This window comes from Pseudorca crassidens, chromosome 2 (genome assembly GCF_039906515.1).
Source record: "Pseudorca crassidens isolate mPseCra1 chromosome 2, mPseCra1.hap1, whole genome shotgun sequence".
Lineage (NCBI taxonomy): Eukaryota > Metazoa > Chordata > Mammalia > Artiodactyla > Delphinidae > Pseudorca > Pseudorca crassidens.
The window spans coordinates 128,027,005-128,053,084 of NC_090297.1; the positions used below are offsets into that span (position 1 = coordinate 128,027,005).

Consider the following 26,080-nt stretch of genomic DNA (forward strand, 5'->3'; position numbering starts at 1 on the left):
AAAAGTATTTCCGTGGAAATAAAATAGGAAGAATATATGAAAACAAGAGAGGGAAAAATGCAAGCACAAGTTGGTTCTTCTAAAATTAAGCAGTTATATTTTTAGGCAAATTCCTTACAGTGAAGAATGGGCTGTGAATTTACTTGGGGAAAGAATTATTAAAGAAGTCCTAGACCATATGAGTAAGAGCATCTGGGTAATCATACTGGATGGGAAAGGAATTAGTTTTAGAGGTGGTACTCATCAATGAAATCCTACCAAATGAGGATTTGTTAATGTATGGGTATGGTTAGTTTCCTACTTAATTATAAAACATAAAGCCTGTTTCTTATTCATAATAATGATGATTCCCAACCAGTAACAATAATAGCAATAACAATATACTCTTTGTAAACTAAAAAAAACAATGACTAACATACTAGTTGTTTAATTTCTTGTCATGCCAACCTATTATCCGAACTTAGTGGTAGGCTAACTAAGTAGACTCCTTGAAAGACCATTACCGACTGACACTATAGTTTTACTGTTAGAATGCAGGTAGGTATATTTTATGTTTGTTATCTTTGGTTGTTCCTAAAGAATATGGAACTTGAAGGAATTTTCTTTTTATTTGGAGATTAATAATTGAATTTAATGAAAGTAAGTCTTAGTAAAATAGAAAACTATTTGTGCATTTCTCTTTTAGTGAGTTGAATTGCTTGAATCCCAGTCTCACTGTGTACATTGTCCTTATAGCTTTTTAAGATACTCAACCAGTAGTACATATACTTTAGGTAGATATTTGGGTGGCTACAGTATATGGAGTTGAGTCACTTCTATTTCTTTTCATCTTTTTTTCCCTTTCTTCCCTTCGTGTCCTCTTCCTCTCCATAGAAGACTATAGATTTCAGTGGACTTTTTAGGGAATAGGAAGAAGAGTGTTAAAAATACCTGCATAAAGGGAATGTTTTTATGTACTATTTAGCCTTGTTACAGATTAGCTCAATATATTTTGTTTTACTCTATTGCTAGTCAACTGACATTTTAGATATTATAGACTACTTTTAAGTAGGTTCCTTAGCTATATCTAGCTGATGATAGCATTAAAACAGGTGCCTCATTCACTGCTATGGTGTATAGTTTTTTAGGAGTGAAAAAATGATGCTATTTTATTTATCTGGATATTAATATTATTGTTCATGTCCTTAAATTTGTAATAAAAAACTCTATGTTATATAATAGTCATCATATCATAGCTCAGTAATGCTGACTTAGCTGTGAGGAGGAATTTTTATTTTATGGGGTCAGAAAATAGCCCCAGACTAAAAGCTCTCTAGTATCCAATGGTTACTGGGAAGGAAGAGGCACCTTCCAGAAGTAATGACTTAGAAGTTTTAGATAAGGGAAAACTGTTGATATTCTTGCTTTCTTTTTCTATCTTCCTATGGGATTAACTCCAAGACACCATTAACACGTTTTCAGTGGAAGACATTTCCCTATTTGTAATCACTTCTCTGACTAATATATTATTTTAATTAATGAGACATAGAATTTTTTTAGATCCTACTCTTTGGATCTTTTTCCTCGAAGGTGTGTTTCTTGGTAACACATCATTTTTCTTTTTTGTGGCTTTCTAGGACAGTCCATTTACCTTCCAGTGTTCTAGATGTTGAAAGATTTTGTGTAGTGAGACAAGATGGGTGGGAGGATGTCAGCTGAGCCTAAGCATGAAAAATGGGGTTTAAAAAGATCTCTATTTCTTGAAGTTTCAGAACAAGAGAGGCAGTAGTAACTGAGTGATAAGACTGCTGTCATAAAGTTTATAGGCATGACCTAACACTGCTGCCTTCTATACCTGTATCCCTCTAGTTTTCTCTGAACAGTCTAGGACTGGTTTTGAGCCTGACCTAGTTACTGCCTCCAATGTAGTATAACTTTAAGGCGTAAATAACAATGTGGAATCAGGCCAAAGAGCTAGTCTCTGGCACTGGAATGCCTGAATTTGACTATAATCATCACCACTTTCTAAATTAGCTTGAAATTGGCCAATTTTGCACCTCATTTATTTTCAGTATTTATGTAATGTCTCCAAAACAGAATCCTGTGGCTTTAATCTAAAGAGAAACTCTTTTTTTCTTTTTGTTGTTGAGCAATTAGTAGTCATAGGAAATATACCTCACCAGAGTATGTTGCTTCTGATTGGACTTGGTTGTCAAAGAGCATGCATGCTGCATATTTAGACATTGTTGATATTACATAATTTACTGAACTGCCAGAAAGGGAGAAACTACTATTTTAGAGCAGCATTCTTGGCTTTTACATATGCCAGTTCTGGCAACTCTTCTGCCTGAATCTTTTTTTTTTTTTTTTTTTGCGGTACGCGGGCCTCACTGTTGTGGCCTCTCCTGTTGCGGAGCACAGGCTCTGAACGCGCAGGCTCAGCGACCATGGCTCACGGGCCCAGCCGCTCCGCGGCATGTGGGATCTTCCTGGACAGGGGCACGAACCTGTGTCCCCTGCATCAGCAGGCGGACTCTCAACCACTGCGCCACCAGGGAAGCCCCTGCCTGAATCTTTTGTTTACATTCTTGAACCAGAACATTTAAATATTTTATATCACCAGAAATTCTTTGTATCACTTTGCTCTACTTGTGCTTGGTCATGTGGCTCTTCCTGACCACTCTCTACCTTGACATTCTTGCAAGTCTGCCTTTACTCCTATATGTGGTCTGCATTTTATTAGAATCATCAGATTTGCTAAAGTCCAGGTTTCTGTTTATGTTTCTGTATATGTTTAAGACAAAGTATAGTTTTTGTTTTAAGTCAGAGTATTTTTTATATTTTAAGGTCCTAGAAAGAAAAGAGAATGAAGGTAGGCATGCTCAGTACACATGGGAGGAAGTAGTTTTTTCATTGGTTTGTCTTGTGTTGTAGTGTAGGCAGTTTGTTTCCTCTCTCAAAAGAGCTATTGGTGTGCTGGAGACTGAGTATAACATATTGATATTTGGTCCCTAGGGGAATTTCATCCCTAAAGGAATGGGATGGGATAAATAGTTGCCCAACTCAAAGAGAAAGGAGTTGGCTAATCCATGAGAAATTAAGGATGGATATCTCGTTTGGCACTATATTCCAAATTATACTTTTACCCTTTAGCCTTTCTGAAGGCTTTTTAGTGGCCAGATTATCGTCCTGACAAGCAGTCACGTGTTCGGATGCAAAGTGAGAATGGTTAAGAAAATTCACAAAGCTCCTTTCTCTCAAAAGACAAAAGAAAAAGGTTGTATTTGTCATTGTTCTGTGAACATAGCAAGATTCTTTCTTACAGGTTAGATGGGCTGAGAAAGAAGAAATTTGCCAGATTTTGCTTTTGTTATCAAGTGGCCCCCTGAAATGATGATAATAATATTTTAAAATGATGGGTAGCGTAAATCTTCCTTATTATAGGTACTAGTATTAAAATTTAGGTTAAAAAGTAATACTCTAAAGCTTCTTTCTCTACACAGATTAATAGATAACAGATTTTTTTTTAATTGTTAATAATACCAGAAAATTTTAATGCAGAAAGTTTGAAACCTGTGGTAAGATTGCCCTTTGAAGCACAAGGGACTTAGAATATAGACTTGGTTACAAAATTTGGGTTCTGTGAAGCCATCGGTTTTTGTTTTGTTTTTTTTGTTTTTTGCGGTACGCGGGCCTCTCACTGTTGTGGCCTCTCCCGTTGTGGAGCACAGGCTCCAGACACGCAGGCTCAGCAGCCATGGCTCACAGGCCCAGCCGCTCCGCGGCATGTGGGATCTTCCCGGACCGGGGCACGAACCCGTGTCCCCTGCATCGGCAGGCGGACTCTCAACCACTGCGCCACCAGGGAAGCCCAAGCCATCAGTTTTGACTGAACTTCAGCTGTCTGGCTAAGTAGAGGATCACATAGTACTATTGCAGTATTGGGTGACATTAAAATTGTATTTATGAGGAAATAACAGAGTTTCCTTTGCTACTTTATCTTGGTTTGTAAGAAAATAGAGTTTCCATTCCTGTTTTTATCTCATGCTGAGGCATCTCTTTAGCCTAAGATCCAAGACTGCTTCTCTGTTTAACAGTTTGCCAGGTCAAAGGGCAAGGTTGACCTGTAATCCTAGATATTTAAAAAGCAAATATAAAGCTTTTGTGTGTCAAACTGATGATTGGAAACAAAGTACCACTGCTTATTGTCTTTCAGAATATAGAATCATAGTTAATGTAAAGATTAAAATTAATAACTGTCTACCAGATATCACTTTTAAAAGTCTAAAATATACTATTTTTACCTGCCATAAAGCATATCTTTACAGTATCAGTGCCAGGTGACAGTGCTTGGCTTGTTCCCAGCCTTCCTGATGTGCTAGCTTTTACTTCTTTAGATCCTTTTGTACTTCTCACATCTATGGTTTTCATGAAAGTGTGATGAAAACTCCATGGATCTCTTTTAGGAAAGGAAACTAAAATGGAAAAAACTGATGAGGCTTAATATGTAGCCCCTGCCAGATCTTAGTATTTTAATAGGATAAATACCTGGTGAATTAACTTCTAATAGAATTTCAGAGATTAGATTGGAGTTGGAAGTTAATTTCCCTTGAAATTACATTATATTACTAGAAGGAAGTCTTCTGTTCCCAGCCAGCTAAGTTTTATGTCTTTGACTTTCAATTCATCTTCCCTTGCCCATACTCATCCAGTTCACTAAAGAATTTATGTCATTTATTGGCCATAAAACATTGTTAAAAGTCATCAAATACATGATCCTATGCAGTATCATTTTGGATTTAAGCGTATTACCTAGATATTTTAGTTGAAAATAAAGTCTTTCTGCTGCCCTTTGGATAATAATCTTCCCATTTCATTTATTTTTACCTATGATAGTCACATGTTTAGGAAAAACTTTTATTTCTTCAGGCTTTCTTGTTTTTGATTTAAACTGTAAAACCCCTTTCTAAAGAAAAAAAGACTTTTCTATAAAATACAAATTTTGGTTGTCACATTTCTTTCCTATCTCAGTACAGGCTATATGTTGAATTATACTTGAATTTTATAATATGCTGAAGGTAGTGTTTGCTAAAAGGTTTGGGGAAGTTTTACAAAAAAGTATAATTAAATTTTAAAATCCTTCTGAACATAAAAATTCAGATTTATGCGTAATACTTTTTGCCTGAAATTTGTGTCCTATATTGGACTTACATAGTAAGGCAAGCAAAAAGGTAATTAGTCCAAAAAATGAAAAAAGACCATTACAAATGGTTTTTGACTATCTGATATTGAGTTTTATGAAAATATTTAGGTGTATTGGTATTTTTCTCTGATTGAATTTTGTTTTAGATGCCATTCTAAATATGGTGAATATTGCCGCTAATATTCTGGGAGCAAAAACTGAAGACCTGACAGAAGGTACCTAATCATTTTATGGGTCTTTTAAATATATGATACTCCAGGGATTTTCCTAGTTAGTAAAATTAATTAATAAGCCAAGCAATTTGATTTTTCATTTAGAAATATAGAAACCATTCAAAGGAACTTAGCAGTCTTCTGTTATTCATTGCTTATTTGAATTTCACAAGTTCTCTTTAATAAATAGGATCCTGTCTATATAAAATCATGAATTTGTTTTTTGATTCTTCCCTGCTGTAGAAGTAATGATTTTATCCCTTATCTCTTTCCTGAGGTTTTGGTGCTCTAGAGGTACTTCAAGTATGCTTTTATTTATCAAACAGCTATTCAATTAAGAAAGCAATTATTTCCTTAAAGAATGTCAGATAAGAATATTATTAGCAACGGGAAACAATCTTGCCTTTTTTGTTTTCAAAAATACTTCGTCCCAGTTATAAAATAAGTAAGTCATGGGGTTGTAATGTACAACATGGGAAGTACAATATGGTGACAGATGGTAACTAGACTTATTGTGGTGATCATTTTGCAATGTATACAAATGTCAAATCACTGTGTTGTACACATGAAATGAATATAATATTGTATGTCAAATATACTTCAATAAAAAAAATTTAGTTCCAAGTGCAAACTTAAAATGACCCATTTCTTCTCATTCTTTTAGTAACTCAGGTGTCTTATTAATCATGTAAGATTACACAAATTTCGTAGTCATCTTACTTGCTTTAATTATCTGAGAAGCTGAGAAAGAATATGCACTACTTGTAGTTGTGACGTTCTACGATTATTTCTTTCCAAAAGAACTTTATGAAAAAAACCCACAAAGTCTGCAGTAGTAAACGTATTTGACTTTTTTTCTTCTCCCTCGAGAAACTAAAGTCCTTTATTTGTTATAGTGAAATATTTTCATGGTATAGCTTTTTAAAATTAAACTCAATATGGGCATCTTTCTTAAAATAGGAAATAAAAGTATATCTGAGAATGCCACTGCCACAACTGCACCTAAAATGCCTGAATCAGCTCCTGTTTCAACTCCTGTTCCATCACATGAGTAAGTTATATTGTGATATTAGAGTTCTATTAAGATGGAAAGCTAAGTATACTTGTACATAAAAAGGTACTTGTAACTTGTGGGAAATGATTATCTATAGAAAGCTCTGGATCATGGGACAGATATTCCACAGCCACTTAAAACATCTTTGAGTTGCTTTTTGGGTACTGGGAATTCACTTCACTCCAGACCAAATGTCTGTTGTTTTGATTTTATGTGTTACTTTTATTATTTACAATACTTAATCTTTTCCTTGTTGCACATAATTAACCTAACTCTGCAGGTATAAGTTTGAGGACAAATATTAAAGACCTGTTTTTATTAAGTTCAAATTTAAAAGCATTGATTAAGTATCTATGCTATGCCTAGAAAGCTAAAAAGGGTACCTGAAATACTTAGAGCAGTGATTTTTAAATGATTTGTTTGCCACACAGCATACTCTTACAGTGTTCAGTTTCTGAAATCGAATGATATAGGTCTTTTCCCAGGGTGCAGTGGGCACTTTGGGCAGGGATGTATATATGTAGGTAACATATGAAATAACCTCATTTGGCCCTTTATACCAGAGGTGATTAAGGTTTGTCGGTACCTCAACTTCTGATCTATAATAGATAGGCTCATTAATGATTTGGGTTATTGGGACAATAATTGGGATAATTTGGATATAGTTATTACAAATGTAACTTCCATATATTTCATTGGATATACTCCCTGTAAACTTTGACAGCCCTTTCTCTCAGAGGAACTCTACTTAATGGGATAAGATATTTGAACAAGAAGCAGTTAGTTCAGGGTTATAACTAATGAAACCTCCAGTGGGTGTGCTTCAAGCTGTAATTCCTAAGTACTATCTTAATTAAAAAATGAGATTTTTGTGCTTTGAAGTGCACAATGTCAAATTTGTATTTTCCTGTATTAATCCTGAAAGTGACTAAAGATATTTATTGGGTGATCAGAGTGAAATATATAGCATTATGTGCTATTGATTCCTAGAAGGTCCTAAGAAATCTCTTTGGGATAGAGATTCTTGGTGTTTCTAGTTATGTGGAGCTGACCGGTTTTTGTAACTGAATTCTTTAGTTAATAACATATATCAATAGTATGTCTTATTTTTCAAAACTAAATGAAATTAATTTCATTTTACACACATATACACACATAGGCACATATATACCTATACACATTCACCCCTCATACATATGTATGAATATTTGTTGAAAGGTATCACATCAGGCTAATGTAGCAGTTTTTACTTTTCTATATTAGAGTTTTTTAATAGATATTCTTGCATACTTGTTTGTTTCTTTACTTAATGTTTCTTCATGTATGTTTGTCTTAAATTCTTTTTGATGGTTATATTGCAGTCCTCTGAAGAAAATAAAAGAATCCATGATAGGGTATCACTTTTAAAGTTATGAAAAGATGACTTACTTTCTTTTCCCAGGTTTGAGTTTTTTAAAGTGTAACTCTGATTAGGGTGTATATATATATATATGTTATATAACTTAATTTTTACCAAATTAATTCAGTTTAGTTTCTTTCCCTCCCCTTCTTCAGACATTCCTCCTTTTTACTGTTATAATTTATTTGGTAGATAATAAGCAGTATACCACCTGAGTATGTAAGAAATGTTGTATAGTGACTATATATTGATATCTGTATCTATATCATCTATTTAGGGAAGCATAGCCTAATTATGTTTTAGTTTAGTCCATTTACTATTTTATTATCAACAAGATGAAAGTCCTGCTTTTAGATATTGTCTTTTTTATTCCTACTTTTGCTATTTTGATATTAGGCTTTGTTTGAAGACATTTCCTGGCATTCTTAGTAGTGTTTCACAGTAGGAAAATTTGCATATGAAGGGGTTTTTTTTGGTTTTGAAATTACTTTGTTTTCTCAAATTATACCTTTGGTGCTGCAAGGGCTGCACCCGGAAATTCATTATCTTTATCTTGGAAGGGACCACAGATATTATAATTTATAACACTGTTCCCACCTGCTCCATTTCTCACTCTCCCTACCCTACACACATACTCCAGAGCCCAAAGATAGGACTGGGTTAGTGGCACTACTAGTTTATTATTAGTCACGATTTTCATTAAAATGGTTAAGTATTTAGCTTTCAACAATTGAAAGTTAGCCAAGGTGATACTGAGATTATCTGGGGGGAGTGGAGATATGTTTCTTCTCCCTTTGCAGATAATTGTGTGTGTGTGTGTGTGTGTGTGTGTGATGCCATGTTGAAATTCCTCAAATCATCCATAGAGAAATAATCTCTGAGAAATCTGCAGTTGACCCTTGAATACCATGGGTTTGAACTGCACGGATCCACTTATACATGGCATTTTTTCATTAGTAAATACTAATGAAATACAGTACAGATGATTTTGGTTGGTTGAATCTGTGGATGAGGAATCGTGGATATAGAGGAACTGTGGATATAGAGGGCTGACTAAGTTATACTGCATGGAGGCCGACAATTCTAACTCCCCATGCACTGTTCAAGGGTCAACAGTAATTGCCTTTTGAAAGTAGGATATTCCAGCACAAAGTGCATTCATAATAAGAGTCCTGCCTTCTAGTTCTAGCTCTGGGACTAGCTCTGGGTAGCTCAATTTCTGATATAAGGGGTGATGAGGCTTGTAATATTGGTGAATATTTATGGGAGGAAAGTTACATGAAACTTTCAGTAAATGGAAATATTCACATACAAACAACTCTTAAACAGAGTTTAAAGAAAAATTTGATTTGGTAAATATGGTGATTTGAATTATCTGGCTGTTCACTTGATAAATTATCTTTCTGTTACCATTTCTGAGTAATACTGTTTTTATAATGAAAGTGATTTGAAGGGAAATAATTCATCCAAAGTAAATTGAGTGTTTTCTGTATTTCCAGCGTTCCTTTTACCTTATGTATGATACATTTATTTTCCTTAAACATAATTATGGATATGTATTTCTAGGTTTGTAACTACTGAAGGACTTGTACATGACACAGAGCCATCATCACCAGATACTACAAAAGAGGGTCCCATTGTACAACTAGTTCAAGAAGAGGAAGAGGAGGCAAGTCCTTCTACAGTGACCCTTCTGGGTAGTGGTGAACAAGAGGATGAAACGTCACCTTGGTTTGAGTCAGAGACACAAATATTTTGCAGTGAACTGACCACAATTTGTTGTATTTCTAGTTTTTCGGAATACATATATAAATGGTGTTCAGTTAGAGTTGCTCATTATCGGCAACGCAGCAGAACTGCTGTGAGTAAAGAAAAAGAGTATCTTGTGTCAGCTCAATCACCATTAGTACTTCCTGAAGAATCAGTAGATGTTTCAGTATTGCAACCTCCAGCTGGAGAACCAGACAGTAAGAGTAAAGAAAAGAAAGCTGAAACTGTTGTTCTAGGTGACTTAAGTAGTGTGCACCAGGGAGGTTTGATTAATCACACTTTAGATGCAATTGAACTTGAACCAAGCCATCCTCAAACTCTTTCTCAGTCTCTTCTCTTAGATGTTACTCCAGAAATCAATTCATTATCTAAAATAGAAGTATCTGAGCCTATTAAATATGAGGCAGGGCGTACACCATCACAAGTGATTCCCCAAGAGAGTTCTGTTGCGGTTGATAATGAAACAGAAAAAAGGTCTGACAGTTTTAGTTCTATAGAGAAACCAACTGTGATCTATGAAACAAAAAAACTTGATGAAGTAATGGATAATATTGTAAAAGAAGACTCCATGCAAATTATCACAAAGCTATCCGAAACAATAGTGTCACCTGTAAACACAGCTATTGTGCCAGACAGTGAAGACGGGGAAGCCAAAATGAACATAGCTGACACACCAAAGCAAATTTTGACTCCTGTTGTGGATTCTTCTTCATTACCTGAAGCAAAAGAGGAAGAACAGTCTCCAGAAGATGCCCTTTTAAGAGGGTTACAGAGAACAGCTACAGATTTTTATGCTGAATTACAAAATTCTTCAGATCTAGGATATGCTAATGGAAATCTTATACATGGATCAAACCAAAAGGAATCAGTGTTTATGAGACTTAATAACCGTATTAAAGCCTTAGAAGTTAACATGTCTCTCAGTGGTCGCTATCTGGAGGAACTTAGCCAAAGGTAAGCTTTATTATGAATTAGCACAATACACTTTGCACAGTGAGTTAAGTAGCAAAGTATAATCTGTGACTAGAGAAGGAGAGGATTTAATTATCTCATGGTATAACAGTAATAAGCACCATTTTAGCTGGAGAGAGAAAGAAAGTTATTTGGATGTTGATCAGTGATCTTAAGAATTGATTTCCTTTTCTGGAAGTATTACTAAGTGACTATTATTAGGCTGATAACAAGTTTGAATTATCTATAATCAGTTTCTCCTTTCTTCTGTTGCTTAACTTCAGCCACTTTTGCTGTTTGATTCCCAGAGCACTCATGGGAAAAATTAGTCTATAGACTTTAAAGCTCTATGTGGAACATGACCAGATATTTTTTAAGAGTTTAAATAAGTGAAGATTAGAAAAATGCCAGAGGCCATGCCAGTTTGCTTATGCAGTGATGAAGATCTCAGGCACAGTTTTCCACTTTTTAAGCCTATTTACTTTTTTTTTATTCCTTAAGTATCCAGCGTCCTTAGGGCTTTTCCAACATTTTGTAACCACCTAGGCACTCAATGCCCAGAATTTCTGAAATGCTACCTTTTCATAATATTCTTAAATTAAAATGCTGCTGATGAAATGTCACTACGGTCATCGTTATATCCTAAAAGGGGTTTCTTCTTAATTCATACATATAATTTATTGGCAAATTTTCTGTGGGTGTGTGTGCATGCCTACATCATACCTGTTCTTGCCTCTCCCCACCCCCAACCTATTTGCCCCACTAAAGGAACCACAGAAATCACTAATAAATCTTTCTTTAATTGAGATGTAATTGACATATAATATTGTATTAGTTTCAGGCATATAACATAATGATTTGATATTTGTATATATTGCTAAATGATTACCACAATAAGTCTGGTTAATATTATCACCACATACAACTTTTCTTTTTTCCTTGTGGTAAGAAATTTTAAGATCTACTCTGTTAGCAACTTTCAAATATACGATCCAATATTATCAACTATAGTCAACATGCTGTACATTATATTCCTGTTACTTATTCATTTAAAGTTTTACCTTTTGACCCGCTTCATCAGTTTTGCCCACCCCCACCTTGGCAATCACCAATCTGTTCTCTGTATCTATGAGTTCAAGATTTTTTTTCCTTTTATTTAGATTCCCCATGTAAGTGAGATCATATGATATTCGTCCTTCTCTGTCTAACTTATTTCACTTAGCATAATGCCCTCAAGGTCCAACCATGTTGTTGCAAATGGCAAGACTTCCTTCTTTTTTATGGCTGAATAATATTCCTTGGTATACACATACCACATTTTCTTTTTTTTTTTTTTTTTTTTTTTTTGCGGTACGCGGGCCTCTCACTGCTGTGGCCTCTCCCGTTGCGGAGCGCAGGCTCAGCGGCCATGGCTCACGTGCCCAGCTGCTCCGCAGCATGTGGGATCTTCCCGGACCGGGGCACGAACCTGCGTCCCCTGCATCGGCAAGCAGACTCTCAACCACTGCGCCACCAGGGAAGCCCTACCACATTTTCTTTATCTATTCTTCTATTGATGGATACTTAGTTTGCTTCCAGGTCATGACTATTGTATATAATGCTGCATTGAACATGGGGGTACAGATATCTTTTCAAGTTAGTGTTTTTTTCCTTCAGATAAATACTCAAAAGTGGAATTGCTAAATCATATGGCAGTTCTAGTTTTGATTTTTTGAGAAACCTCCATACTGTTTTTCATAGTGGCTGCACCAATTTACGTTCCCACCAACAGTGTACAAGGGTTCCCTTTTCTCTGTATCTTCACCAACATGTTATTTTTTCTCTTTTTAATAATAGCAATTTTAACAGATGTGAGGTGATAACTCATTGTGATTTTGATTTGCATGTCCCTGATGATTAATGATGTTGAGCATCTTTTCATCTATTACCTGTTAATCATCTATCTGTTTTCTTTGGAAAAATGTCTGTTGAGATTCTCTGCCAATTTTCTTTTTTTAATGTTTTATTTATTTTTGGCTGCATTGGGTCTTTGTTGCTTCACGCGGGCTTGCTCTAGTTGTGGTGAGCAGGGCTACTCTTGTTGCGGTGCGGGGCTTCTCGTTGCAGTGGCTTCTCTTGTTGCGGAGCACGGGCTCTAGGTGTGCGGGCTCAGTAGTTGCAAGCACGCGGGCCCTAGAGCGTGCGGGCTTCAGTAGTTGTGGTGCGTGGGCTCTAGAGCGCAGGCCTCTAGGTAGCCTTTTCATTAAGTTGATGGTTTCTTTTGCTTTGTAAGAAGTTTTTCAGTTTGATGTAGTCCCACTTGTTTTTTTTGCATTTATTGCCTTTGCTTTTGGTGTTAAATCCAAAAAACATTTCCAAGACTCATGTCAAGGAGCTTACCGCCTGTGTTTTCTTTTAGGAGTTCTGTTGTTTCAGGTTTTATGTTCAAGTCTTTAATACATTTTGAGTTAATTTTTGTGTATGGTATAAGATAGGGGTCCAGTTTCATTTTGTTGCATGTGGCTGTTCAGTTTTCCCAGCACCATTTATTGAAGTGACTGTCCTTTCCCCACTGTATATTCATGGGTCCTTTGTCATAAATTATTGACTATATATGCGACTAGTAAATCTTTTATAGCAGTGAGGAACATAGAATTGATGTTGAGGTAGCAAATACCTCAAGGGACCTCTTTATTTTACCTTTGTAAGTTTTCCTGTATCGCACAGGGTTCAGTAAGAGTCATTTTCAGAAATACGGATTTATCTTATATATTGAAATCAGAAGTGTGTTTCCAGTAATAAATTAATAAATAAGAAATTAAAATCAATTTAAATCAATTCTTACTCCATAGGTACCGAAAACAAATGGAAGAAATGCAAAAGGCTTTCAATATGACAATAGTAAAACTTCAGAATACTTCAAGAATAGCAGAGGAGCAGGTTGGTCATCTTCATATCTTATTTAATTTTTATATAAATTTCCATTGAATTTTGTAGGATCTCTCTGGTAAGAAGGATAAGTAATGTTGGTTCACTTTTTCCCTGATAGCTGATGATTAAGCTGTAATGTGATGTTTTCTAGCTGTTAGCATCAGTATCTGCTCAAGAGAAAATTTTCTTGAGCATTATTTGTATTACATTTCAAGATTTGTATGTATGTGTATGTGTGTAGAAGTGCAGTGGACTTTTTGGCAACTTTGTTAAACTCTAAAATCATTTGTGGTTTTCTGTGTAGACAGTTTTATTGGTTGCAAATAAACAGCTCTATTTCTTTTTAATCCTTATACCTTTTTTTTTTCTTCCTTTTTCCTCTTATCTCTTGCCTAGAGCTGTACAGTGATGCAATAGGACTGATAGTGGCCATTCCCCTGTCTTGTTGATTTTAAGGGATTGAGTTCAGTATTGCAGCATTAAATGTGATATTCATTAATAAGTTTTTATAGTGTGTTACCATCATGAAGAAATTTTATATTTAACTTTTCTAAAAGGTTATTTGGGACTAAGGGAAGGTGAGGTGAGGTGAGGAGGCCTCAGGTTGCAGAGTTTAGTTGCATCTTACTCCCAGTTTGTGACATGTTATAATTGTGGTTCTACACACAGTTTTTCCCCACCCCTCTTTTTTTTTCTTTCTGAAATTGAGGTTTGAAAGTTGTTTACATATTCTTAGTATGAGTCCTTTATCAGAGACAGGCTTTGCAAGTATTTTCTCCCAGTCCATTACTTGTTTTGTCATTCTCTTAAACATATCTTTTGAAGAGCTGAATTTAATTTGTTGAAGCCCAATTTACCTGTTTTCTCTTTGCCTAACCCAAAGTCACAAAGATTGTTTTCCTCTGTTTTCTTTTAGAATTTGCATAGTTTTAGTTTTACATTTGGTTTATGATCCATTTTAATTTTTACGTGTCACAGAGTATAGATCAAAGTTCCTTTTTTGTGAGGGAGGGGATTGAGAAACATGAATATTCCTTTCTTCCAGCATCATTTGTGGAAAGGACTATCTTTTCTCCACTGGATTTCCTTTGCGCTTTTGATGAAAATCAATTCACCATATACATGTGGATTTGTTTCTGGAATTCTCTTCTGTTTTGTTCATCTGTATCTGTCTTTTTGCTTATACTGCACTGTTGTGATTACTGTAGCTTTATAGGAACTCTTGAAATCAGGTAGAGTGAATCCTTCAACTTTGCACTTGTCCAAAATTGTTTTGGCTAATCTGGATTTGACTAATACAGATTTTAGAATCAGCTTGTCAGTTGCTACCAAAAACAAACAAACAAACAAAAACCTGTTTGGATCTTGATGGGGTTTGTGTTGAACTTAGAGATCAATTTGGAGAATTCACATGTTAATAGTATTAAGCCCTCTGACCCATGAACACAGTATTTATTTAGTTCTTCATTAACATTTTCCCTCTGTATTTTCTCTTTATATTTAACATCTATGCTTTATTAAAGACTTGTTTAAGTACTTTTAAATAATCTTGTGTATCATTAACACTATTGGAAGTAAATCTTGATTAGAAGTGTTAACCAATTTAATAACTGTAATAACTTATCTTTTAAAACTGTCTAGAATTTCTCAGTGTTTGTCAAAAGTGAGTCAAAAGAAACAGTTTAATGAATCACATTCAGCATTTTAAAAATATGAAGTAGGATAGAAAGTACCACAGTGGATCACAGGGAGGGAAGTAAGTGAAACTTCTTGTTACAGTTTTATACATCCGCCTACTCAACCCCATATACACAGTGGAGACTTAAAGATTACTTAAATCTAAGTTTGAAAAACTTAGGTTTAGAATAATAAAGGGTTATGTAGCTATTTCATAGAGGGTCCTAAATTAGAGTGTTAGATTTCCTTGACTTCTTTCTGCCCTCTTTTCCTTCTTCCTAAATTCACTAGTTAGTTGAAATTTTCAGTACAGTCTACCTAACGTAGGTTCATGACCATGAGTATGTTGCATAAGTCTCTAAAATATGCATGCGATATTTTAAATAAAGACATGTCTGTTGATTATAAAAGTTTCTAAAATTCAGAGCTGGAAAGATGGGTGTTTTTGATGAATTTCTTTTCACTGGTTGACTAGAGGATCTGTTGTAGTTTTTTGACTATGTGACATCCTAAGTTCCATCCTAATATGCTGTGAAATAGAACTTTTAAAACCTTCTTGGTATGAGCCTGCTTGATATCCAGAAACATTCTTCAAAAATTTTTCAACATGTCTTTGTATTGACTGCTTTGGTTTAAAAAAAAAAAAAGCATGCTTGACAAAGTGACTGTTCTGCGTATAGCTGGTTATATACTGGTTTATACATATGGAGCCCATATTAACTTGAAAAGCAGTTTCTTAGCATCTGTTAGACAATATTCTACATGGTAGCAGTGAATGGTGAAAGGTTTTTTGGTTTTTGGCTTTTGTTTTTTTTGGCTCAGGGCAGGGGAGGAAGGTTGAATAGTCTTAGATTCTTGAAGTGGTTTATGTTTTTTTTTTTTTAATTTCTGGTCCAAGTTTACAGTATTCATTCATTAAGAGCTTCCTATTAATATGTCCCCCCCCCGCCCTGAGGAATTTAACAGTTTTTCCAGATTTTTTACTTGAATTTATAATGCAGTTAAAGTACACATGAAACACAAAGGAAAATAATATTTATTTCCTCCTTTATTATAGGATCAGCGGCAAACTGAAGCCATCCAGTTGCTACAGGCACAACTGACCAACATGACACAGCTTGTTTCAAATTTGTCAACAACAGTAGCAGAATTAAAACATGAGGTAATTGTTATTGATGGTATTGTAGAAAATGGTGTCATAAAGGCAGGCTTCGTATCTAATCGAAGAAGATTGTCATTTATAAAGAACTTTTTAAGAACACCAGAATATGGCATTTTAAAGTTTTGGAAATATATTAATTATCATAAACTTTTGGAAAACACGGCTTTCATAGTTTAGGTCTAAATTACAGTTATAAAGCAATTCTGTTAAGCCTTTTGTAAACCATTGGTAGTTGCAATATGTACTTCATTTTCAGTTCAAATAGGCTTATTAATTGCTTAATGAAACAAATTTTTCATTGATTTAAGCAGTATTTATTGAGCTACCGGTGTGTGTGAAGCATGAGCTGTACAGTTCTAGGTTGAGGCATACAGCAGTGAAGAGTCACTAGCCCCACAGGGCTAGGGAATACATACAGTAAATATATATGACGGACAGTGGGGTAGAGAGTGAAACTTGTGTGTGTGGACTGGTGGTGCTTTAAGTGTTGCTGCTTTAGCTACGGTGATGTTGGAAGGCTTGCCTGAGGAGGTGGCATTAGAACTGAGTGCTCAAGAGGAGTTAGCATCCACACAGAGCCTGGGGTCAGAACAAACTTGTTAGTAGCAGAAGTAGGGCAAAGGCCTGTGACTAGAAACAGTGTAATGTGTTTGGGGTCAGAAAGAAAGCTGGTGTGGCTGGAGCAGAGTGAATGAGAGAAGTAAGGGTAAGAAATGAGTTTAGGAAATTGGCAGAGACCTGGTCATGTAGGCCTTTGTAGGCAATACAGAGTTTGAATTTTATTCTAATCACTGCAAGTCATTGAAAGTATTCAGTAAAGAAGTAACATGGATCATCTCATTGAAAACACTTTGAGAAACTCCCTGTTTGTTGCTCTATAGAGAATTGCCTCTTAGAGACCAGCAAGAGTGGAAGTGGGGAGGAAACCAATTAAAGAGGCAATTGCGGTAGCCTGGGTGAGGTGATGTTGGCTTGGACTAGGATTTTAGAAGTGGAGAACATTGTGAAGTTGCTGAATTCAGGATACATTTTAGAGGTAGAAAGACATGCCTTGCTGAAAGATTGGATGTGGGACATGAGGAATTTAGGGTGATCCCCAGGCTTAAATCACTGGGCAATTAGTGGTTTAGTTTTGTAAGGTGGGAAAGATAGGTAAGAGCATGATTTTTTTTTTTTCTTACCAAGGAGAAGATAGTACAAATGAAAAAATGGAACATATGTGGCAAATAATGATTGAAGAACATGTTAATGATTGGTGAAAGTCATATTATATTATATTAATTGTATTATACTATTTTAAAAACTTTTCCATAGGTTTGAAAATTTTTAAAGAATGGAGGGGGGAGAAAAAGTAAAACATTGCCTTTGTAGTACATTTTCAAAGAGCATGCCCTGCATTTACAGTTTTGAAGCACTCTGAAAAAAAATGTTTAAAATGATTTGTCCTTTGAACTTTAGATCCCATTGTATTTTTTTCTAATATGGTTTTCAAATTATTATTATTATTAAGCCCTCTTCTCATCTCAGGTTTCAGATCGACAAAGCTATCTTGTCATATCTTTGATTCTCTGTGTTATCTTGGGACTGATGCTTTGTATGCAGCGTTGTCGAAACACTTCTCAATTTGATGGAGATTATATTTCAAAACTTCCTAAAAGTAACCAGTATCCAAGCCCTAAAAGGTAAGGCAGCATTATATTTCAGTTTTCCTCTTATTTTTATTTTTTATTTTTTGGCCACTCTGCGCAGCATGTGGGATCTTACTTCCCCGACCAGGGATCGAACCCGTGCCCCTTGTATTGGAAGCACGGTGTCTTAACCACAGGACCGCCAGGGAAGTCCAGTTCCTCTTATACCTTTGAGAAATTTGAGCAAATAAAGGATACTGAGATAATTTCTTTCCCCGTATGATTATCTTGAAACCAAAATGTTAAAAACATCATTGGAACTAGTGAGATGGTCCTATGCATGCCTGGAAGGTTCTATAGACTCTAATAGAGAAAACACTGATAGTAAGTGTATAAAAACCCTTGAAATGGTTGTGAAAGATGCTTCAATGTGGAATTTAAAGGGGGAGGAGGAGAATAGGTATTCTAATACAACACCTTTTAGAGAATGATCCTTAAATTTTTTTTACATGTGTTATCAATAACTGGAGTGTTACTTTAGAGGTTCTATGTGGTATGTACTGTTCTCTAGCGTCTGTCTAGCCCCAACTACAGAGTAAATTACATGTATTTTACTCATTGTGCCCAATGTTGTTTTTTCTTAATGTTAGGTGTTTCTCTTCCTATGATGATATGAGTTTGAAAAGGAGAACTTCATTCCCACTTATCAGATCCAAGTCTCTACAATTAACTGGGAAAGAAGGTAGATTTTTGTGGATATGTACTATGTGTATAGAAATGTGAATCTAGCTTCCTTCTAGCAGAAGCATGTCAATGTTGTGTTCGAGACCATCTGCAACAGAACAGTGGGTATAAGTAGCCTTTGTTTGTGCGGTGTCAAAGCCACTTTACCATTTCCACACTTTAAATCTATCTTTGTTCCTAAAAGCCCAGAGGGTGGGGTGGGGGGCTTAGTGAAATTAGCCATTGGTAGCCTTATTTGCACATGCTCCTGTTTAGAAGTATTTCTTTTTAGAAAGGGGTGTTTGAGAAAGTTCAGCAGATATGGAAAACCTGAATGTGCTCCCATAGTATCCTGTGCTTATCTGCCTTCTCTTCCTGTACAGGTAGGACCCCTTTTGTCTCTAGTTTAGGTCTGTGAGGCACTTTCCGAAAAATAAATCAGGTCTTTCTCTTTTTCATAGCCCAGGGTCTATAATAGTATTCCATTGTCTAACACTTAATGAATACTTAAATTTAAATGAATGGGTGTGTACTGAGTGGTTGTTCTCCTGTATTAGTACTTTTTATAATTAGTACTGTAATTAGTGCTTATTGAGAGACTTATCTTTATAGCAATATTAAAATAATCAAATTAATGATATATTTCAACTAGTGCTTTCTTAATCATTGGATTCTCTTTCTTTAGGATTTAGTAACTGAGCAGCATCTTTCAATTGATTCAATCATTTAAGCAATCATTCCTGAGATTCTCTGGTTTACTGTTATCACAAAACTTTACAGACTTAATCCATTACATGTGTGTTTACTTACGACTAGTAAATTTCATCCTAGTTCCTGCCTTTTTCTTTCTTTTTTTCTTCTTTTGGCTGATGTGTCTTTTTATAACTGAGTTTTTTAAATGAAGTGTAACTTGTACAGGAAAGTGTACTTATCGTATGTGAAGCTTGGTGGATTTTCACAAACTGAACATACCTGTGTGACGAACACCCCGATTAAGAAGCAGAACATTATCTAGCACCCCAGAAACTTCCTTGTGCTCTACACTGCCCATCCCCTCTCAGTATAGCCACTACATATTTTGATATTGTGAGATTCACCATGTCATTGAGTATAGTTGTAGTTTGTTTACTCTTATTCCTGTATAGTATCCCATTATACAAACATACATTATTCATTTACATTGGATTATTTCAGTTTGAGGCTATTACATATCTTTTGGCGAACACATGAACACACATCTGTTGGATATATACCTAGAAATGGGATTGCTGGATCATAAGATTGTGTATATGCCACCTTAGTAAATACTGCCACACAGTTTTGCAGAGTGTTGTATGAATTTGCCCTCCCATCAGCTCTTTTTGAGAGTTCCATTTGTTCCATATCCCTATTAACATTTAGTATTGCTGGTCTTTTAGCCGTTGTGGTGGGTGTTATGTGCATTACTTATTTGAGCTGTGTTCATGTGATTAGGAAATATGTTGAGATGTTTTTCCTTCTCAGCATTTCTAGTCTCATTTCAAATTAGTTGAAATCCTATTTTACTATTTCTTTTCTCTATGTCACTCTTCAAAGCCAGATAGAATAGCCTTTTGTACCTGAGAATAGAATTACTTCTGTTTTAAACAACTGTGTCATCTTGGTTCATCTTTACAGTTAAAAAAGTTGAGTACAGTAGGCAGGAAGCTGGCTTTAATTCTGATTCCACTGTTTGTTAATTCATTTATTTCTTCTCCTGTTTGAATTAAATCTCTTCTTAAGGCATTTATTATAGTCTACTTTGATTTTAGCCATCCTGTACTGGCCTTATTTTTAATTCTAAGCTCAGTGAGAAGGGTCCATGTCTTATTTTGTTTTCTTACTGTAGTAAAAGACATGTAAAATTTACCATCTTGAAATTTAATTTGCTCTTAAAAATTTACTTTTTAAGTGTATAGTTCAGTAATGTTAAGTATATTCACAATGATGTGAAACAGATCTCCAGAACTTTTCCATTTTGTAAATCTGAAACTCTATATCCATTAAACCAATCCCTTTTTTCCTCTCCTCCCAGCCCCTGGTAACCTTCGTTGTTTTTTCTGTTTCTGTGAATTTGAATATTTTGATAAATAATATGATTCCTCTTATATGAGTTGTCTTTCTCTGACTGGCTTATTTCGTTTAGCTTAGTGTCCTCAAGTTTCATCCATGTTGTAGCATGTGACAGGATTTTCTTCTTTTTTAAGACTGAATAATATTCTGTTGTACAGATATAATCATGTTTTGTTTATTCATCTGTTGATGGGCATTTGGGTTGCTTCTACCTCTTGGCTATTGTGAAATAATACTGCTGTGAACATGAGTGTGCAAATAAATCTTTAAGACCTTGCTTTCAGTTCTTCTGGATATATAGTTGACCCTTGAACAGTGCTGGAGTTAGGGGCACTGAGTCTCTGCGCAGTTGAAAATCCATGTATAATTTATAGTTGACCCTCCATATCCATGGTTCCTCCGTATCTAAGGTTCTGGATCCGCAGATTCAGCCAACCACATATTGTGTAGTACTGTAGTATTTACTGTTGAAAAAAATCCACGTTTAAGTTGACTCATGCAGTTCAAATCCACGTTGTTCAAGGGTCAACTATGTACTCAAATGGGATTGCTGGATCATATGGTAGTTCTATTTTTTGAAGAAACTTTACAGTGTTTGTCATAGTGGTTGCACCATTTTACAGTTCCACCAACAGTGCACAATGGTTCCAGATTTCTCCACATCCTCACCAGTACTTGTTTTCTATTTTGATAGTAGCCATCCTAATGTATGTGAGGTGATATCTCATTTTGCTTTTAATTTGTGTTTCTCTGATGATTAGTGATGTTGAGCATCTTTTCATGTGCTTGTTGGCCATTTATAAATCATCTATGAAGAAATGTCTATTCAAGTCCTTTGCTCATTTTTAAATCAGGTTATTTTTTGTTAAATTGTAAGAGTTCTATATATTCTGGATATCAATCCCTTATCAGATATATGATTTGCAGCTATATTCTCCCATTTTGTAGGTTGCGTTTTCACTCTGTTGATTGTGTCCTTTGATGGACAAAATTTTTTTAAGTTTGATATAGTCCCATTTGTCTATTTTTGCTTTTGTTGCTTATACTTTAAATGTCACATCCAAGAAATCATTACCAAGGCCAATGTCATGAAGTTTTCCTTCTGTGTTTTCTTCTAGGAATTTTATAGTTTTAGGTTTTATGTTTAGGTTCTTAATCCATTTTCAGTTAATTTTTGTATATGATGTAAGATAAGAGTTCAACTTCATTCTTTTGCATATAGATATCCAGTTTTCCCAGCACTATTTGTTGAAGAGACTGTTCATTCCCCATTGAGTGGTCTTGCCACCCTTGTTGAAGATTATTTTACCATTTGTGAGAGGATTTATTCCTGGGCTCTTTTTTTTTTATTCCATTGGTCTGTATGTCTCTTTATACCAGTACCACACTGTTTTGATTACTGTAACTTTGTGATGTGTTTTGAAATCAGGCAGTGTGAGTCCTCTGTTTTTATTTTTTAAAAATTGTTTTGCCTATTTAAGATCACTTGGGATTTGATATGAATTTTAGGATGCATTTCAGCAAAAGAATGCTATTAGGATTTTGATAGGGATTATGCTTAATCTATAGATCGTTTTGGTAGTATGGACATCTTGACAATATGAAGTTCTCCAGTCATGAATGTGAGATGTCTTTCCATTTTTTTGTACCTTCTTTAATTTCTTTCATCAGTGTTTTGTAGTTTATACTTTGATTTACGTCTCTCACTTTTGTTGACCAGCCAGGTGGACCAAAATTTTGATTTTTGTAAGACATTTTTATTATAAGTGAAATACAAAAAAGTGCACAAAACTGAAATGTACAACATGCAAAGTAATTATAAAGTGAACACCTGTGTAACTAACACCCAGATCAAGAAATAGAACAAGGCCAGCACTTTTGGCATTGCTCCTGTAGAGATAGCTACCTTGACTTTTGAAATAGTCATATTCTTCATTTTCTTAATAGTTTTACCATCAATGTTTGGATTCCTCAACAATATAATTTGATTTTTACCTGGTTTTGAGCTTTTGATAAATGGAATCATACCATATATACTTTTTTGCCTTTCTTTCAGCATTCTATTTGTGAGGTTCATATACATGATTATACTTCATTTTCAATATTGTATAGTATTTCAGTAACTGACTAAATCACAATGTAGTTATCCATTGTACTGTGTTGTTTACAGTTTGGGGCTATTACAGATAATGCTGCTGTAAACATTCCCTTTGTTTGTATACCAGCACATAGTTGCATGAGTTTCTCTAAGAATATTACCTAGATGTAAAATTGCTGGATTGTAGGGTATGCTTATCTACAAGTTATAAGATAATGGCAAACTTTTCCAAAGTGGTCATATCAGTTTATCCTTCCACCAGTACCATGAGAATTCCCATTATTCTATGTTTTTACCAGCAGGCACTTAGAATTGTCAAATTTTAAAGTGTTTAACCTCATTGCAGTTGTAATTTGCATTACCTGATTACTAGTGGGGCTGAGCATTTTTACTTATGCCGTTTATTCATTTGACTTTCCTGGGCATTAAAGGTTTTTGCCTGTTCTTTTACTGGGTTGTTTCTCTCTTTCATACTGGTTTATAGTTATTTTTAAGATTTGGATTCTAATTGTTAGTTGGTTAAATGTTGCAGATATCTTATTTCATGTAGATATCTATTTCACTCTTGACAACCTATTTTACATGGAGTCTTTTTTTAAAAAAAATATTTATTTATTTATGGCTGCATTGGGTCTTAGTTGTGGCACGTGGGATCTTTTGTGGCTGTGCACAGGCTTTGTCTAGTTGCAGCAAGCGGGGGCTGCTCTTCATTGCAGTGCGCGGGCTTCTCATTGCGGTGGCTTCTCTTGTTGCAGAGCACCGGCTCTAGGCACGCGGGCTTCAGTAGTTGCAGCACGCGGGCTCAGTAGATATGGCGCTTGGGCTCAGTTGCTCCATGGCAGGTGGGATCTTTCCAGACCAGGGTTCGAACCCATGTCCCCTGCATTGGCAGGTGGATTCTTAACCACTGTGCCACCAGGAAAGTCCCACAAGTCCCCTTTCAAATCACACTATACTACTTTGCAGGTAGTATGAATATTTTATAATAACAAAATATTCCTAATTCATCCCTTATATAATTTGTCATTCTTTTTACTTCTATATAAGCATGTATAGTTACATAAGCATACCCAAATACATTGTTGCTATTATTGTTTTGAACAAGTTGTTATGTTATGGATTAAGAAAAGTTTTTATCTTACCTTCACTTACTCATTCTCTGATACTCTTCCTTTTTTTATGCAGATCGGAGTTTCTGACCTGTATTATTTTCCTTTCTGAAGAACTACTTTTAACATTTCTTGCAAAAGCAGGTCTATTGGCAACAATTCGCAATTTTAGCTTGCATCTTTGATATTTTTGAAATTTGTATATGAAATGCCTGGGTGTAGTAATTTTGGCATTTGTCTTTCTTGGTATTCTGAGTTTCCTGGATCTGTGGTTACTGTCAGACATTAATTTGGGGAAATTCTGTCATTATTACTTACAATATTCCTTCTGTTCCATTCTCCTACTCTTGTCTTTCTGTATTCTCATTACTCATATGTTACACCTTTTGTAGTTGTCCCGCGGTTTTTGGGTATTCTGTTCATTTTTTAAAATTCGTTTTTCTCTTTACTTTTTAGTTTTGGAAATTTCTATTATCATATCCTCAGCCTCAGTTATTCTTTGCTCAGCTGTGTTCAGTCTACTAATGAACCCATCAGAGGCATTCTTCATTTCTGTTACTGTGTTTGATCTCTAGCATTTCTTTTTAATTCCTTTTTAGAATGTTTCTGCTTACATTATCTATCTGTTCTTGGATGTTGTCTACTTTTTTCCACTTAAATCCTTAGATTAATCATGGTTTTTAAAAATTCCTGGTCTAATAATTTAAGCATTCCTTCCATATCTAACTCTGGTTCTAATGCACGTTTAGTCTTTTCAAACTGTGTTTGCCCCGTTTTAAATGCCTTATAATTTTTTGTTGAAAGGGGAGTATAATGTACAGGTGGTCCCCAACTTATGATGGTTTGACTTAATTTTTCAACTTCACGACGTGTGAAAGCAATATGCATGCAGTTAAAATAGTGCTTTGAATTTTGACCTTTCCCAGGCTAGTAATATGTGATGCTGGGCAGTGGCAGCAAGCTCTCAGGACAGAAATGACTTCTGTGTTCCACTTGACTGTCTGGGTTCCTACTTTTTCCTTCAGTTGTGGCCTGGAATTACTTACTTAGTCTGGACAGCCCTTCAGTGCTGTTAGTGATTTTTTTTTAAAATTCATTTAATTGCTTGAGGTTGATCTGAAAACCATTAACAACCATTCCTAGAAGTACACGTCATGTTTTTTAAAAAAGCAATTTGAATGAGATTAGTAATCTGATAGAAATGACTATTTAAAGGAATCTTTGGATACTTTTATATATTTGATGACTTTCTCAACAAATTTCTAAGACAGTGTAAAAAATTATAATTCATTGAATCATGTTATTAGTAGATTTCTGGTACATGAACTTTTATAATGAGTTTGCTACTTATAAACTTCTGCCTACATCAGACTATAAATCATCTGCTTTTAGTGGGTTGAATAGGACTGAAGTCTCAGAGTGCCTCTTTTATATGCGTATTTATCTTGTCAGGATGGGGGTGGCATAGAGCTGTCGTGAATGTGCTTAAAGTAATGAAATTTCAGCAACCTAAGGCCAGTATTTCTAATCTACTCACCATGCCAGAGTGTTCATTCATTATTGCTTGATCGCTGATACTGCATATTCAAGCTATTTTAAGATTTTGGAGTTCATAGTTTTGATCACAATAAATCATAGTTTTGATCGCAATAAATCATAGTAATAAACAATTAGAAAAAACTTCTTAGATCTCTTTTTGTATGTTCCTTTAACTGGCTTTCATACAGTCACAACTGCTTGTTGCACAGTTAACCCATATTTGCAACACAGTATAGTCTTCTGGAAAAATATTCAGATGATCTATAGGTTTGGTATTAGCTTACCTGGAATGTGATTTTTCTCATTACATATAAGAGGGTAGAGCTGGCCCAAACAAGGATCCTTACTATGTTGGCTGATAGCTTAACTTATTTGATGATGATCAGTGAAGCCCAAAATAAGAATGGTGCCCTCTCCTAACTTATTGCTTTTGGCTTACTAATTTCAAGTGTATAAATATATTATATATATATATATATATATATATATATATATATATATATATATATAAAATTCATTGGTTCTGTTAATAATCATAAAGGGATAATATTTATAGTATTTAATCATAGTATAAT

General features: G+C 35.0%; 1 protein-coding gene and 1 long non-coding RNA gene across 6 annotated transcripts in view; one reads left to right on the forward strand and one right to left on the reverse strand.

The window, feature by feature from the left end:
* SUCO (SUN domain containing ossification factor) overlaps positions 1-26,080 on the forward strand; it is a 76,225-nt gene that overhangs the window by 46,881 nt on the left and 3,264 nt on the right. For all 5 annotated transcript variants that reach the window (XM_067728656.1, XM_067728658.1, XM_067728660.1 and 2 more), the window contains 7 exons: positions 5,329-5,397; positions 6,355-6,445; positions 9,414-10,571; positions 13,400-13,487; positions 16,213-16,317; positions 17,845-17,999; positions 18,596-18,687. In XM_067728656.1, coding sequence (XP_067584757.1) covers positions 5,329-5,397; positions 6,355-6,445; positions 9,414-10,571; positions 13,400-13,487; positions 16,213-16,317; positions 17,845-17,999; positions 18,596-18,687 — 1,758 coding nt within the window. The remainder of the gene's footprint in view (positions 1-5,328; positions 5,398-6,354; positions 6,446-9,413; positions 10,572-13,399; positions 13,488-16,212; positions 16,318-17,844; positions 18,000-18,595; positions 18,688-26,080) is intronic.
* LOC137219703 (uncharacterized) overlaps positions 1-26,080 on the reverse strand; it is an 87,263-nt gene that overhangs the window by 22,673 nt on the left and 38,510 nt on the right. The window lies entirely within an intron of this gene.